We start from the raw sequence: 17,935 nt of genomic DNA, 5'->3' as shown, positions 1-17,935 counted from the left end.
AAAATCAAATTAAAACATTTCATGTTGACTTTGGAGTTGTATTTAAACAATTACAGGCAACAGTTTTGAAGTCAAATGTTTTAATTAAAATTGTGATAATTTTCCAAAATACTCAGGGTCAGTACAAAAGGTTGGTACTAGTGGGACCACTCTGTGAGAAAGGCTCAAGTACTACTTTAGGCATCCTGTATGCAAACTAATAGACAAATTAACGAACTGTCAAGTCTGCAGAAAAAAGTCAGCAGAGCCGACCTGAACTCCATCCAATATTTATACTGGTCCAGGAAAAGAGCTGGTAACATCTCTGCAGACCCCTAACACCCTGGACACACTGTTTAAACTCCTCCCCTCTGGTCGATGATACAGAGCTCTGTACGCCAAAACAACCAGACACAGGAACAGTTTCTTTCCACAGACCATCGCACTTAACCTGCCAAAAAAACTCACTAATTCATGTATAAGGGTGATTCTTAGACTACGGGCAGTTTTATGTCCCTTGATCATATTTTATGAAAAAAGGGGAAATTTCACACTTTTAGTTATCTTTACAATGAAAGTGTTTGAAGAAATTTGTCCTAGTAGTCTATGATGACTTTTTCACCTTTTTTCAGCATCATTATATGCAAATATTGCCGTTTTGTGCTTGTCCCACACCCAGACTTATGATCTTCAATGATAAAAATGAATAGTAAACAAACATTTTTTCTAATGTTTTAAAATATCTCTGAATAAAATATCAGTAAAATAATCAAAACATAAATGGGGTATTAAATGTCATACAACTGTTGTGATTTTTTTTTTAAACAAAATGTAGTTGTCCCACACTATTGCCGTAATTTCCACCACAACAATAATGTCCCTTTAAAAAGTTTGTATGAAAGATTGTGTGAGTAGTTTCTATGGAGATAAACAGTAACATCAGAGCACATGTATATAGCGCCAAATCACAACAAACAGTTGCCCCAAGGCACTTTATATTGTAAGGCAATGGTGTGGTGGAAATTACATTTACAAGGCCAATAGTACCCGTAGTTAAAGAATCACCCATAACTTAACTTCAATCTGTTGTCTATTTCACACATCCTTTTCTTTTGTTTTATTGCACATCTTACTTGCACATTTTATTACTGTGGATTATTCAGTATTTAATGTATATTTATACATGCTGTATAGAGAGAGTACAGCTCAAACTGAAGTCAAATTCCTTGTATTATGTGAATACTTGTCGAATAAAAGCTATTCTGATTATTTTACACTCAACAAAAATATAAATGTAACACTTTTGGTTTTGCTCCCATTTTGTATGAGATGAACTCAAAGATCTAAAACTTTTTCCACATACACAATATCACCATTTCCCTCAAATATTGTTCACAAACCATTCTAAATCTGTGATAGTGAGCACTTCTTTGCTGAGATAACCCATCCCACCTCACAGGTGTGCCATATCAAGATGCTGATTAGACACCATGATTAGTGCACAGGTGTGCCTTAGACTGCCCACAATAAAAGGCCACTCTGAAAGGTGCAGTTTTATTGGGGGGGGGGGGGGATACCAGTCAGTATCTGGTGTGACCACCATTTGCCTCATGTAGTGCAACACATGTCCTTCGCATAGAGTTGATCAGGTTGTCAGTTGTGGCCTGTGGAATGTTGGTCCACTCCTCTTCAATGGCTGTGCGAAGTTGCTGGATATTGGCAGGAACTGGTACACGCTGTCGTATACGCCGGTCCAGAGCATCCCAAACATGCTCAATGGGTGACATGTCCGGTGAGTATGCCGGCCATGCAAGAACTGAGACATTTTCAACTTCCAAGAATTGTGTACAGATCCTTGCAACGTGGGGCCGTGCATTATCCTGCTGCAACATGAGGTGATGTTCTTGGATGTATGGCACAACAATGGGCCTCAGGATCTCGTCACGGTATTTCTGTGCATTCAAAATGCCATCAATAAAATGCACCTGTGTTCTTCGTCCATAACAGACGCCTGCCCATACCATAACCCCACCGCCACCATGGGCCACTCGATACACAACATTGACATCAGAAAACCGCTCACCAACACGACGCCACACACGCTGTCTGCCATCTGCCCTGAACAGTGTGAACCGGGATTCATCCGTGAAGAGAACACCTCTCCAACGTGGCAAACGCCAGCGAATGTGAGCATTTGCCCACTCAAGTCGGTTACGACGACGAACTGGAGTCAGGTCAAGACCCCGATGAGGACGACGAGCATGCAGATGAGCTTCCCTGAGACGGTTTCTGACAGTTTGTGCAGAAATTCTTTGGTTATGCAAACCGATTGTTTCAGCAGCTGTCCGAGTGGCTGGTCTCAGACGATCTTGGATGTGAACATGATGGATGTGGAGGTCCTGGGCTGGTGTGGTTACACGTGGTCTGCGGTTGTGAGGCTGGTTGGATGTACTGCCAAATTCTCTGAAACGCCTTTGGAGAAGGCTTATGGTAGAGAAATGAACATTCAATACACGAGCAACAGCTCTGGTTGACATTCCTGCTGTCAGCATGCCAATTGCACGGGAAATGGTGATATTGTGTATGTAGAAAAAGTTTTAGATCTTTGAGTTCATCTCATACAAAATGGGAGCAAAACCAAAAGTGTTGCGTTTATATTTTTGTTGAGTGTATTTCCTGTTGGATTTCAGACCCTTAGAATGTGAAGAAAAAAATGGCACCCTATATTTTTTTGATCTTTCAAATTCAAGCGAGTCTACCCCCCCCCCCCCCAAAAAAAATAATAATAAAAATTAAAATATAACTAAAAAATACATGAAATTACAAATGCCATCACTAATTACACCGTTTCTTTCGGCTTCTCCCTTTTGGGGCACCACAGGACATCTGACTGATATGTGTGTAATATATATATATATATATATATTACACACGCTCACACTAAGCTCTTTCAATAGTAATTTTAACTTGCTGTTTCTCAAAAAAGACCTCACTGGGTAAAAAACCAAATCAAAACAACACAGTATTTTTGGAAATTAGTGTGCATGTTCTCATTTTCCTATTCTTATGATGTTTAACACCATATATAACTATAAAAGCAGATTAACAAATGATTTTGCACAATATGACCCTTGAAGCATTTGAACATACCCAAGTTGCATAACAACCTCATCCTTCTAAGAATGAGGTTTTTTAAGTATTTGTAGACAGCTCCATGTGAATGATAAAACTCCACAACTATTTATTTATGAACAGGAGTATTCATATTTGTATATCCAATTTATTACGTGTAAATCTTGATATTAAGATTTAGTTTGCCTCTTTTGGTGGTGGTGGGGGGATGAAAACAGTTTTGCTTTTGTTGACTCATTAGATCTGGCAACAAAGGGCATTCATGTCCGCCATTTCTGTAAGCGAAGACCTGCGTGAGAGCGACAAACGATATTATATTCATCTCGACAGTAAATACGGTATGTCCTTAAAAGTCATTTCTAAACTACAGTCATGTCTAATATTTGTATTTTGATGGGTGGTGTGCCTTGTTGTGCAGCTGAAGAGTGAAGATAGAAAAAGGCTTTTGTTAGGTTTAGCTAACGCTAGCTCGTCCTCTGCCATTATGAGGCCCCAGCTTTCTTTTTTAACCTTTGTCTTTTCTCATGTGTGAACGCTGTAATTTCTGTTGTTTTCTCGCGTTTGTTGCAATTATTTGCTATAGGCCATTAACTTGTTTGTGTAGTATAGCTATAATTAGCGCTGATTTATGTGGGCCAACAGTGGCGCCGCCTACAGACAGCTGCAGTGTCCTGCAGCTTTTGATGACAAGGCTGAAAGAAGTCGGTGTAGGACATTTTCGCTTGTAAATGCGCAAGACATTGACGATTTAAAGATCTTTAATGAAATCTATCTGATGGAATGTGTTGAACTGGGGGAAAATCTCGGAGCTGTTTGTACAAATAATATGGACAGTATTCAAAGGTGAGAAATTCTGAGATTGTCACCGTTTGATTCGCAGCAGTGTACTCAGATTGTAGCCGTCATGCCCTGGTCGTCACACTGAGATTGCAAACAATTCTTTCTTATAGTTAGACAGATTTTATTGTCATTCAGTCAACACGTGTGCACAGAACGAAATTTCGTTGCAGTGGGCTCAGGACAGGATTAAGCAAGAGCAAGCTGAGATTTCTGACATGCACCAATCCAGATCACGTCCAAAATTCAGTGGAGTCCTCCATGCCCTAATATCTCTCTGTAGGTATACGTGTATGACCTAAATATGGCGTCCGCTGCTGTGGATGTATCAGCTGTACATGGCCTGAGAGACTTTCCAGGCAGTAGTGCTGAGTTTGAGTTTCATGGAATGTTTATTTTTTTGACAATCGGGAATCCCCCTATTTGATGACATAGTTGAAATCCCCCTGCAACCTTATTTTCGAACAGCATTACTTTGATGAGTAGGTTAGGAAATTCTGTGATTGAAAAAGTAGAAGAAATTTGCCTTGAAGGCGAGTAAGATCTGTTTTCAGATCATATTGAACAGTTAATTCATGTAATTACATACCTTTCTGCAAAGTTTGGTGGTGATCGAAGCCTTCGCATGCATATTTTTTATGATACACAAAACCGATGTCGAGTCAGTAAGATGGCGGACATGGCGAAATTGACGTTTTTTAAACCTTGGAAAGTACTGTCAGAAAAACAGTGTTTTATATGGTGGATTGTTGCAAATCACACATTTAAATGAGATAATAATTAGGTTTGACAGAGTACCATCATTTTGAAGGTCTCTATAACAGAGCTGAAACAACAAATCGAGTTACTCAATTAAAATTGATTATTAAAATAGTTGTCAACTAATTTAGTCATCGATTAGTTGCTAAATAACTTTGTTTTATCGCAAATGTTTTGTTTTTTACATATAATCAACCGAGCTTTGCTTTGAATCTTGAACCAATGAAGGAGTGCTTCGAGCTGCTGCTTCATTGGTTTCATTTATTTTATTTCGCTTTATCTTATTTTTTCTCCACTAAAACCCTAAAGAGCATATGTCTGTGAGGAATATTTACCTTTTTTTATGTTAAACTGACCTGTTATGGTCTTCTGAAACAGTTGATAGATGTATTTTATGCAAATGCCGATGCTAATACGTTAGCATGTCTATGGCGTTTTCAGTGTTAAAGTTAGCATTAAGCTACTGGCATTTCAGCATGTTTGTGCATTTGTTTTCTGTATAATAATTAATGGTTCGGCATTTGTTGTCGTAAAAGAGTCAAATGTATTACAAATTATAATATTTTTTTATTTATTTTTATTTATATATTAATAATAATAGCAACAATAATAATAGTAATAATAACTAATGCTACAATACAATTTTAGAGAAAGGGACATGAGTCACATGACCATGTCCTGATGACTATGACCACATAGTTTACAAGTTATACAGAGAATGTTGCCCATATAATGAGTCAGGCTACAGTTTTTAATTTAGGTTTTCTGGTTAACTGGTTATGCTAATTGCTCATTTGCAGCAACAAAAATATCTTTTCACCATATATTTTATAACATATGTTTGAGTGTTGTTTTATGGCAACTCAGCACTTTGATAAAGCAATGTCATTTGAAATAATTATTTTTGTTCTTTATTATAAACTGTTTTATTCTTTATTATTTCATATTTCAACAGCCAAGGGACATTTGACGATTTGTTGATTTTTCAAGTATTTTAAGTTTTCAAATAATGTTCTGTTATTAAATAAAGTGGTGGAAGGAGAGAAAAATTGTTTCCCTGACACATTTTTAAAAAAATTCCCCGCTAATCCGATTAATCGTGTCAAATCCCATCAGATTCATCGATGATCCAAATAATCGTTTGTTGCAGCCCTACGCTATAAGCTCTTTTGTAACCACCATTTCTGTTAGAGTTCCTTTAACTTTAATTTTTTTTTGTCATGTACCTACTATCTGTGGTGCACATTTGGTGAAAATCCGTAAAGTACGTTTTTTTTGTTTGTTTGTTTACGTAATTCTTCAACGCCTATATAAAGTGAATTATTGAGCCAGAATCCAGATCTGGATCGAGTTCACCTCCAGAATTTAATGCAGTCTTCCGTGGCCTAATATCTATCTGTCGTGAAAATTTTGGCAAATTCGTTCAGTAGTTTTGACTTAATCCTGCTAACCGATAGACAGACATACAAATAAACGCCAATGATTTTATTAACATCCTTGGCAGATATAAATATCTCAAAATATATTATATGTAAGAGTTTAAAAGAACGGTGCAAGGTGCAATAGTAAAAGTGACCTGTGTAGTTGACAGTTGTGCAAAAGAAGAAAAAAATGTTCAAGTAATTGGAAGGCAGAAATACGAGCAGCATGTTTTCATTAAAAAAAACAAAAAACAAAAACTTAAAGAACAATGAAAACAAACATCTGCTTCTGGACCTGAAGGAAAACAAGGTATCCAATAATACGAGTATATCACAATTAAATAATTAACTTTTACAACGAATTGCAATATCAAAAGTATTAGTGAATATAAATAGCCTTTGTCAGAGTAAAAAAGTAAGTCCCTTCAGCTGCTCCTTTGTTTTCACTTGAGGTCGACACAGCATATTCAAGGTGGATCTGCATGTTGGCACCACATTACGTGGAGAAATGTGGCAGGGGTGGGTTTTTAATACAGAACCTTCCACATTGAAATCAAGCGCACTAACCACTTGGTCACCACCCCTGCAGCCTTTGTCAAAGTCAATGACGTAATTAAAAAAGAAAACGCAGACCTAAATTTATAACTTGTAATTATCATTGTTATTTTTAAAAAAAAAGATGAGGTCTACATTTTCTCATGAGACAGAAATAACTTCATTCATCAAACACTTAAAGGATAAATACATCACACTGCTTGGCAGATGTGATCACAAGGCATGAGAAGGCACATAGGTTTAAACAAGTTCTAAAAGAGCACTTATATCGGAACTGAAAAAAATGTGAATTGGCCCATTTCTATTTAGTTAAAGGGCTTTAACAAAAATACTGCTATAATCATTTCAAAATTACATCCATTTACAGCACTATGCTCAGTTTCAGTATTTAGGTAAACAGGGTATTTCAACAGTGAATCTAGAAGTGAGCACCAGGGGGACAAATCGTATTCTGTCCACATCAGCATGCATGACACAGGCGCATATCATGCAGGGGGACTGATTACATTACTGCTCAGACCCCCACACAGTTATCACATACTGCACTGCACCATGTTTTACCTGCACATGAGAAATACTTAAAACTGCAGAAAATGAATGTCCACCACTTTTGCTGTGATGAGACTGATCGGACGTTTCTTACAAGTTGCAACTGAAAAAGAAGCTCAGCATTTGTAAATAAATGTATTAAACTCAGTGTGACACATTCAGTACAACAATCTGTGCATGACTAAATTTTTTCCCCCAAATAAAATGCACTTCAGTAAAAAAGAACTACACTCAACAAAAATATAAACGCAACACTTTTGGTTTTGCTCCCATTTTGTATGAGATGAATTCAAAGATCTAAGACTTTTTCCACATACACAATATCACCATTTCCCTCAAATATTGTTCACAAACCAGTCTAAATCTGTGATAGTGAGCACTTCTCCTTTGCTGAGATAATCCATCCCACCTCACAGGTGTGCCATATCAAGATGCTGATTAGACACCATGATTAGTGCACAGGTGTGCCTTAGACTGTCCACAATAAAAGGCCACTCTGAAAGGTGCAGTTTTATCACACAGCACAATGCCATAGATGTCGCAAGATTTGAGGGAGCATGCAATTGGCATGCTGACAGCAGGAATGTTAACCAGAGCTGTTGCTCGTGTATTGAATGTTCATTTCTCTACCATAAGCTGTCTCCAAAGGCGTTTCAGAGAATTTGGCAGTACATCCAACCAGCCTCACAACCGCAGACCACATGTAACCACACCAGCTCAGGACCTCCACATCCATCATGTTCACATCCAAGATCGTCTGAGACCAGCCACTCGGACAGCTGCTGAAACAATCGGTTTGCATAACCAAAGAATTTCTGCACAAACTGTCAGAAACCGTCTCAGGGAAGCTCATCTGCATGTTCGTCGTCCTCATCGGGGTCTCGACCTGACTCCAGTTCGTCGTCGTAACCGACTTGAGTGGGCAAATGCACACATTCGCTGGCGTTTGGCACGTTGGAGAGGTGTTCTCTTCACGGATGAATCCCGGTTCACACTGTTCAGGGCAGATGGCAGACAGCGTGTGTGGCGTCGTGTGGGTGAGCGGTTTTCTGATGTCAATGTTGTGGATCGAGTGGCCCATGGTGGCAGTGGGATTATGGTATGGGCAGGCGTCTGTTATGGACGAAGAACACAGGTGCATTTTATTGATGGTGTTTTGAATGCACAGAGATACCGTGACGAGATCCTGAGGCCCATTGTTGTGCCATACATCCAAGAACATCACCTCATGTTGCAGCAGGATAATGCACGGCCCCATGTTGCAAGGATCTGTACACAATTCTTGGAAGCTGAAAATGTCCCAGTTCTTGCATGGCCGGCATACTCACGGGACATGTCACCCAATGAGCATGTTTGGGATGCTCTGGACCGGCGTATACGACAGCGTGTATCAGTTCCTGCCAGTATCCAGCAACTTCGCACAGCCATTGAAGAGGAGTGGACCAACATTCCACAGGCCACAATTGACAACCTGATCAACTCTATGCGAAGGAGATGTGTTGCACTGCATGAGGCAAATGGTGGTCACACCAGATACTGACTGGTATCCCCCCCCCAATAAAACAGAACTGCACCTTTCAGAGTGGCCTTTTATTGTGGACAGTCTAAGGCACACCTGTGCACTAATCATGGTGTCTAATCAGCATCTTGATATGGCACACCTGTGAGGTGGGATGGATTATCTCAGCAAAGGAGAAGTGCTCACTATCACAGATTTAGACTGGTTTGTGAACAATATTTGAGGGAAATGGTGATATTGTGTATGTGGAAAAAGTTTTAGATCTTTGAGTTCATCTCATACAAAATGGGAGCAAAACCAAAAGTGTTGCATTTATATTTTTGTTGAGTGTAGATGAAGTATTTAAATGTAAAGACTAAGGTTAATGAAGAAATTGCAGACTTTCTGCTTCTGAAAACCAGTGAAGCAGAGAACCAGTGAACAGCGGGTCGAAGCGCTGTTTCGTTGCTTCAAGCAGACCCGCTGCAATCTGCAGTTAACATAGAGAAATGATCATTTTTCCCATAAACGCCCTCAAAAACAAAGGCCGGTCCAGTGTCCAGAACTGAAGGACCGAAAAGGGAATCATTAAGCAAAAAGGCTGTTGATATCATCATGTTTGTTGTGATAGAAATGTGCTTTCTGGCTTCTGTCCGTGGTGCATTCAGTGTGCATCGGAAAAAAAATTGATGGAAACAGGTGGTAAGCGATGCAACATGATTTCATCTGTCATTTGAATTGATGCACACTGAATGAATCGATACACTCGCATCGCATTTGTATCTAGATACTGTTTCATATCGATTCATCTCCACATGCCTAGTATGTATGTATATTATGGATGGGACCGATCTGATCCAGTGTTGGTATTGGGTTCTGATACCAATGTAATTCACGGATTGGAAAATTCTGATCCAACCTGCGGACATTTCCAATCCAAGAGCCATGTCTCTCTCTGTGTGTGTCTTCTGTTGAAACATCTCCAAATGGGATTCCCTGCAGGCTGCAAGCTGCGGAAGGGATTTCCTGAACGGAGGTGTGTCTCAATGAAACAGGGAGTAATGAATGAGACACGCCTCCTTTCAGGAAATTCCTTCCACAGTTTGTAGCCAGCTAGCAGGCGAGCATTTGCTGTCCTGTGGCTGACAAACTTCATCCCAACATATCCGCTGTATTTTACATTGAAAACACCGCAAAGCAAGATAGCAACGTGCAATGTTTGCAAAGCCATTGTACCGAGTAGCAGAAGCTCCATCGCGACCTACAATACAGCGAACTTAATCAAACATTTGAAAAAGCGCCACATTCAAGAGCATGAGGATTTTAGCTGGGACAAAAAAAGACGAAATGAGCTGGCCGGAAGGGTGCGACGATTTACCCAGACTGACTCCAAATATACAGGGCTGTGAAATGAAAATTGTGAAATCAGAGGAAAATTTGCAGGCGGTCTGGGGTGCATAGCACCCCCTGGAGCCGAGGTCTAGGGCCCTGTGCGGCCCCAGAAACCAAATCTTTTTTTTAATCTAATGATACATTTTCAGCATCTCCTGGAAGAAAAAAAAATCTCAAAATTAGTGCATATTTAAACGATCCTACAGTTGTGCTCAAAAATTTACATACCCTTGCAGAATTTTTGCTTTTTTGGCCATTTTTAAGAGAATATGAATGACAACACAAAAACTTTTTTGATGCATGGTTAGTGGTTGGGTGAAGCCATTTATTGTCAACCAACTGTTTCTTCTTTTTAATTCAAAACGACAAGAGAACTACCCAAATGAATCTGATCAAAAGTTTACGTACCCCTGTTCTTAATCCTGTGTATTGCTCCTTTTAACATCAATGACAGCTTGGAGTCATACATGTACATACATGAAAACATAAAAAGAAATTTGACCCATACGTTTAACCCAGCCTAACGACAGTTAGACACAGTCCAACCACTGGGCGCAGCCATGGTCCAGTGTTCGGGGTCCAACTCCAGATTGAGAAAATGCTGCCTTAGTCAGGGGCTGAAATTAGCGTATCATAATTTGCATGTTTTTTAGAGAGGGAGAAAACTGAAGTGCCCAGAGAAAACCTTCTGCAGACATGGGGAGAACATGCAAACTAACTCCCCACAGAAAGGAAACAGGCATGGGTGTAATCGAACACAGGACCTGTTCCTGTGAGGCAAAAATGCTAACCGTTGATCCACTGTCTTGATCTAACAACTAATCGGTTAACTAATTAATCAATCTGTAATGCACATCATTATTTGGAGTCCAGCGGCTAAATAGTCATTTGTACATTTATTTTCAATTTATTTATCAGGCATTGGGTCATTTCCACATCATTCACACAATTTGTATAAAAATACTAAAGCCAAAGCTGAAAGTCTGCACTTTTAGATCCTAGTAATTGATTTGGTACTTTTATCATTGACTTTGCACCAGTTTTACACAAACTTCTATCTTTGTTTACAGATAACGTACTGTCTCCAAAAATGTGGCATGGACCAGGGCAGGGACCACGTGGAGGGCCAAGCTTTCAGTAAGCAGGCTGCATTTATTGACAACTGAAAGACAAAGTGTAAACGTAATTGTTTGTAGCCTTGCTTGATTATATACTTTATTGGTTGGATAACTTTGTTGGATAAGTTAAATTTTGATGAGCTTATTTTGTGATATTGATTATGCTTTAGCTTTCATCATGTGACAATGCTTAATTTAATTTCCATTATTCCAAATTTTATATTACAGTGGTGGCCATCATGGAGAAATGTTTGGGGGCAGGGATTGGTATATGCATGAAGGTAGAGAGCATGATGGGATGTACATGGGGCCCATGGGTCATATGGACCCAAGACCCCTCAACCCACCACCGATGGACATGAGAAGGATGGACATTCCACCTATGAGGGGGTGTGACATGGACCCACGTGAAATGCGAGGCAGAGACCCAAGTAGAGATTTCTTCACACCTGAAAATGAAACAGACTTCAGTCTGAGGAGGCAATATGAAGTGTCCATTAGAGAAAAACTGAGGCATTCTTCTGAATTTATGGGACCAGGCATGGGAGCAAGAGGTGTGCCACCACGGGAACCAAACAGATTTATGGATATGGGAGATAGAGAGAGAGTTAATTACAATATGTCATGGCAAAATAATCCTGATTGTGATCGGAGAAGAGGGGTTTCCTTTGACCGAATGGAATGTCGTGATGGATTTGGGGCTACCCATGACACACCTCCAGTGAATATGGGTGATAGAGGTCCCTTTCAAATGGACATACCTCAGCACGAAAGAAGAATGATGGACACTGACAGACGCGAACGGCCACCTTTCAATCCAAGAGGTAGATTTGACTCTGATACGGATTTCAGAAATCGTCCGGGATCATCAGCTGAATTTAGAGAGAGATCTCCCTTAAGATTAGGAACCAGTGATGTTACTCAAGTGGATAGAACAAGATCAGGAATACCTTCAGAAGTTAGTGTTCCACCAAGACAGCAGAAGGTGGATGTAGAACATTCTTTGAGAAAGCAGGAGTATGAAGATTCACGAGACAGTCCTATTGCTGATTACAGAAGTGGTGAAGAGATGACTCTTGCAGAAGAATGGAAAAACCGTTGCAAAGACAAGAACTCTTCCCTAAGCAAGAGTGATATTGTGGAAGGGAATATTGCTCTTAAGATGCCTTCAGATTTTGGCAGAGGCATTAAAACTCGAGATCAACCACCATTTCAGGAAAGGGATCAGCCAGATGTCAGCTTTGCTCACAGGGGACACTTTGCTGATCCATCAGCTGGAAGCAAAGCTTCACAAGAACATCACCTTCCAGAATTAAATCCGCTTGCTGGCCCTCTTAGCAGAGAGAATGAGGGTAAACGTTGGCTTGGAGAAAGTGACCCCAAACGTGAACAGGAAAAATTAAATCTTCCTGAAAGGACCACTTACCTCCAGGAGATGAATTTATCCACAGGTAAACTTCTGGAGGCACATAGTGGTTTTAAGGGGCAGAAGGATATCCCACACAGTGAAGTACTAGGCAGGAGTAAGATGGGGGCAGAAGATGATTTCCAAAGCAACAGCACTGCACAGCTTAGGGATCAGGACTACAGAGATATTGATTACAGAACTGGGTCTGTAACAGTATTTGATTACAGACATGAGAACTTTCAAGCCCCGGAGAAGTTTGTCAAAGAGTCTAAACCAGTCCCAGTTTCAAAACCCAGCGAGTCGGGTTGTAAGGTATGTATGTTCTAAGTATTTGCTTAACACAACAAATTGTAACTTTTTACAGTTTTGGCATTGCAATAAACTTGAATTTTACTCAGTTTCCATCAAAGGATCAGGATTACAGAAATGCATTGGTGGAGGACAAAGTTTCCAATACTATATCCATAACTGGTATTCCAAAGAATGCGACAATGGAGCAGGTAAAAATGAATTATGAAAACAAAGCTGTTGTTTGGTTGTACAATCAAACTGTGATATGGTTTTCTTGTTGATAGGAGTCCGCATGATGTGATGTAATGACTTTTTCGTTTGTTTGTTTTGATCATTGCAGATTCTTGGTGCGTTTGCAGTCCGTGATGGTGTGCCAATGCAGGGGATGAAAATAAAAGGTGTTGTGCCTGGTAAGAAATGGTTTTCTTTCTGGGACTATTGGGGCAGACGATTGCTAACATGCCCCACAACGCATTTCGCTTTTTCGACATTTGGCTTGCCGCAATCTTTCTTTTAAATGATTCTTGGTTGCTGTTCTTGTTCTCCGGCTGTGTGAACTCGCTCAGTGAGGAAGGATGGGGCACTTCATCATGCCATCCTTTTTCTTGTCTCAGGATGTGAGGTGGCGGTTGACAGATTTATTTAGAATTCACTTCTTTGTATTTTTGCAGTGACTTGTAATGGCTTTCACTAAAGACCTGTGACACAAATGATTGATACATCATTTAAATTCGAAGGTGTTTATCAAAGATTATCAACAATTCTGAAATGTGAGTGCTTTGTTAGGGCTTTTCTTAAACTTCAGGTTCTTCATCCCAGCGATCTTAATTTCTGTTTTTGAATGAAGTCCTGTGGGGGTTGCTTTGCACATGATTATGTGCAACACCAAGGCCTTTTGTGAAGCTGATCATGTCATATTTTAAGTCAGGAACATTTAATATCGCTGCATATCAAGACTTCAACACATGAAGAGATGTAAGGTATTATTTTACTCCCAAGAGGCCAGCTCTACCATTGCCTAATTGTATCTCTGTGGTGTACAACATGCAGTTGTTCACTGCCACTGGTGTGGAATCTGTTGAGGCTTAGTTTTACTAAAGCCTGGGCTGTCAGCAAGACTAATGCTTGAGTCATCAGATGACTGTATTAAAAACAAACAAAACATAATTCTTTAAAAGGTATGTATATCAGTAAAGATACGAAATTCGCTTAGAGAAATACTCACCGATTTCGAAGTGTTCACGAACTGCTGTCTTTGTGTTGTAGTGGGTGATTGTCATTGCTGGTATAACTAACAAAACCCCATTTGTATTTCAAATGCTGTCCCCAGGTTACAGCTACGATTCCGCCTTTGTGGAGTTTTTAAGCCTCGATGATGCAGTCCACTTCATGGAGTCCAACAAGGTGGCCCATCCTCGTCACCCTACGAAGGCTGTCTCACGCATCAGGATTACGAGGGATTGAGAGTGGATTTAGTAGATGGGGGCGGGAATGATTATACCTGGGAAAGGGTTGCTAATATTTTTAGTGATTTGATAACGGAAACTGTTATTTTAACTGTTAACCGTTATTATTCATAGGTAGAGCAGTAATTAAGTTTTTAACCAGAAAATCGCAGTGTTAATTTATCTTACTTTTTTCACATATAAGGGTCTTATAAGGGAAATTTAAGCATTAATATGGCAGCCAAAAATTATTTTCAATGTGAAGATGTAGTAACGCAATGGCGTCCTGCTCAGAGAATGAAGCAACACTCCCCCTGTGAGTGTGTGGTGTTATCTGAGCATTTCTATAACTTGTTTTCATAGCAGGACTGTTTGTGCATTAAATGCATGCAAGTCCTGGCCTGTGAAACCATTGCCCCGCTCCATGTTCATAAATAAAGTAGTAATGACCACCCATATAGCACTGTGCATGTTTAATGCTAAAATGTATTTAAGTAACCACACAGTGCAGATTGGGTCGATGAGTATGTATCCGTGACATGTTGCAGAATCCACCATGTGATGGAGCTGCTTTCAGTACCAACTGCAGACGACCCAGACAAGTGTTTTCTTAGCCATACAGATGGTTAAAAAAATACATATTGGCTTGTATGTGGGGTTATCTAACAGCTAATTTTTTACAATTTTTGAATGACTTCATATTGACAATTAAGGTAATCTAGCACTGTGTTTACATTACATGGCTTGTTTAATAACCTACAGTCATAAGTAATTAACTCATTTGCACGCTGTATTTAACCTTGACTAGTGCCAATTAGCAAATGATGTGGGAGGGGTGGTGCAAAGATTGAAAAAGATTAAAATGACAGGAGATGTTTTTGAGATGTGAGACAAAGATCAGAGTTTATTATCCCCACTGACCAATGCTGTGTGTATGGCAGTCATACCTGTGAATATTGTTCATAGAAGGGTGAAGTAACACTGCTTTATCTCCACTAGAAACCCCCCTTTTAACACAGACAAAGATTTGCTCTGGCTCCGAGACATCAGTTTGACCCTCTGGCTTTGTCCACTCCATTTAATCTCGTAGGATCAGGAAGAAAAAAGACATTCCTAAAGATGGCTGTAATCTTCATTCGAGCATGTGTTTGCGTTGCCAAAGACATGGCGTCCCTCATTTCGACAAAGAAAACAAAAGAGTATGCATCCAACAGCCCTTAACTTTCTACCTGATGATTTGACAACTACTCGAGTCACATTTATTCAGTGACTGGGTACGCTGTGTTGTCAGTAGGCTTGGCTTTTTTCTTTTTCAACTCCCTTTCCGGGCTTTTGTTTAACATCATTCACTTAACTTGTTCTATTCATGTATGCAAGCTTGGAAGAATGAAAATTGAATCATAATGAGAAGACCTATGACAGTCCAGCCTTACTCAACCTTAAGGAAGTAGTGAGTGAGTTGGGATTACACTTGGATTGTTTAGTTAGTCAGGTCTGGGAACGTGCTGAACATCGCTGCAGCCACCACACTATGGAACTACCTTGGGTCTTGGATGGTAACCGCAGAGTCAGCCAACTAGTTCATCTCACTCTCTTGAAAGTAGTCATCTGCCGCAGCCAGATGAAACACAGGCATTCTTTTGGCTCTTTCCACATGTAGAAGTTTTCAAGGGTACGTGTGCTACATCAAGCCTAGAGAAGCATGCCACATGTCCAAGACGTCAGTTGATGTTTCTTCACAGTGCAAGTGATACTCATCTCAGTCTCCCTAAGTACTTCATTTGATACAAAATTATTCCAGGGGTACCCAAGGATCCTCCGAAAAGACTTGGTACCAAAGATATCCAGTTGTCACCTTAGGTCACTGAGTAGTGTCCATGACTCACAGTGATACAATAAGACAATATCCACCAGGACCTTAAAGACTTGGACCTTCCTTCTTCTGCAATGTATCAGCCTTGCCAACCACCTTTGTTCAGAGACCTCAGGACTATAAGATTTTCCCATGTGTCTCTCAAGCTCAAAGGCCAAGGATATAGAGACATGAAAGGTCAACGTCGAGATAGGTGAATGTGTCTTCAAGTTTGACACTTTCACCAAGTACAGCTACACTTCTGATGGCTGAAGTCCAGGATATCATCAATGAGGATCTTGGTCTTTTTCCAGGACAATCGCAAAACAGACTTAAACCACTTGGACTCCTCAACTTTGATGGGGAGCTTTTTAATGTTTGACAGGAATATTTGTAATCACATTTACAGCTTGGTAAAATATTGTGAAGTTCATGGATTTGTATCCTCATTTGTGCAATACTGCAGACAGAAAAGAGTTTTTGGAGATATTAGAAATTATTGCAGTTTTGAATACTTGCATTACGTGCCTTGTTACTGGATCCTGCATTTTCTTTAGCATGGTTTAGTCAGGTTTGCAGTGTTTCTGAGGGTTTTATTTTCAGCTGCCTACAATCTGTAAATTCTGTGGCATATAATTTTGCCAATTCAAAATCTTAAGTGTTTGGCCAGACTTTTCTTCCAGTTGAACTTTTTTTATTACATTTCTCTAACATATTTCCTAAAGAGTGCGTGCCTTCTTGATGTCATTTTCTTGAAGTCGTCGCTTTTCTTCCTCTAGAATGTGCTTGTGAAATTCTTTTTTTGGCTGACTTATTTGAATGAGTAGGTGTATTTGACAGTGACCGGGCTGGGTCTACTGTGATGGTCTGTTTGAAGGGCCTTCGTTGTTGATGAAGAGGTTCTGCTACTTAGAAGTAAAAGGTTGTGGCGGTTTGGTTTGCTTAGTTCTGTTATATGCTAATCATGTAGTTCGTGGTATGTAATTGTTTCCACTTCCAGTTTGTTTTGGTCTTGTGTGTACAGTGACCAATAAAGTATATAATTATCACTCTATCACAGTGATATCACAGAAACCTATTAAAACCTGAATGTTTAAGGATGTTTTTACCCTTTAAGTTTGTTGCAAATTACACGGCAATAAAAAAAAACTACTGTACTCCTTGTAAAGAAAACTGATTGACAATATAGTTCTTGTGAGATTAAGGTTTTAATTTATCCAGAGTGTTCTGTATCTCTACACTCAAACTGCTGAGAATCTGGATATTACTTGGGCTACAAAGTTCTCTCATTTTGGACAGTATTCCAAGGGCACAAGCATTCATTCATACATTGGTGCAGTTTTGTTAAAATTGATAATCGTACCTCTGGGCAAATGCCCACTGTGAAGATACAAAGTTCTGTACTTTTGGACATTTTCCATCATTCAGGTGTTGTTCTGCAGGAGTCCCATTAAAACCGATAATCCCAGCTCTGGGCAAATGCCCAGTGTGAAGCTCCAAAGTTCTGTCCTTTTGGATATTTTTCCGTCGGTTAGGTTTTTTCTACATGAGTTTTGTTAAATACTGATAATTGTAGGTTTGGGCAAATGCCCAGTGTGAAGCATGAACATGCACTTTTGCACACCACCTGAAGCATTTGCCCACTTTATCCTCACCAGTGAAAAGGGGGACAAAACCTTCCACAGTGCATGTTGGGTGT

The 17,935-nt window shown here is 39.8% G+C and overlaps 1 protein-coding gene and 1 long non-coding RNA gene across 7 annotated transcripts in view; one reads left to right on the top strand and one right to left on the bottom strand.

Annotated features, from left to right (window-relative positions):
* Positions 1-1,783: 1,783 nt before the first annotated feature.
* LOC117506755 lies at positions 1,784-17,731 on the bottom strand. Its single transcript, XR_004559543.1, has 3 exons — positions 17,411-17,731; positions 15,627-15,628; positions 1,784-1,795 (listed from the first exon to the last, which is right to left on the bottom strand). It is a non-coding gene; the product is annotated as an uncharacterized LOC117506755 (long non-coding RNA).
* The window catches only part of LOC117506754 (RNA-binding protein 10), a 37,921-nt gene continuing 23,300 nt past the window's right edge, over positions 3,315-17,935 (top strand). For 5 of the 6 annotated variants that reach the window (XM_034166340.1, XM_034166339.1, XM_034166336.1 and 2 more), the window contains exons 1-6: positions 3,315-3,449; positions 11,193-11,259; positions 11,469-12,960; positions 13,047-13,148; positions 13,280-13,349; positions 14,270-14,343. In XM_034166340.1, coding sequence (XP_034022231.1) covers positions 3,374-3,449; positions 11,193-11,259; positions 11,469-12,960; positions 13,047-13,148; positions 13,280-13,349; positions 14,270-14,343 — 1,881 coding nt within the window. In that variant the 5' untranslated portion in view covers positions 3,315-3,373. The remainder of the gene's footprint in view (positions 3,450-11,192; positions 11,260-11,468; positions 12,961-13,046; positions 13,149-13,279; positions 13,350-14,269; positions 14,344-17,935) is intronic. The other variant, XM_034166341.1, reaches the window with a different exon arrangement.

Source organism: Thalassophryne amazonica, chromosome 3 (genome assembly GCF_902500255.1).
Source record: "Thalassophryne amazonica chromosome 3, fThaAma1.1, whole genome shotgun sequence".
NCBI lineage: Eukaryota > Metazoa > Chordata > Actinopteri > Batrachoidiformes > Batrachoididae > Thalassophryne > Thalassophryne amazonica.
The sequence above is the reverse complement of the archived record's forward strand: the minus strand, read 5'-3'. Positions and strand labels throughout refer to the sequence as shown.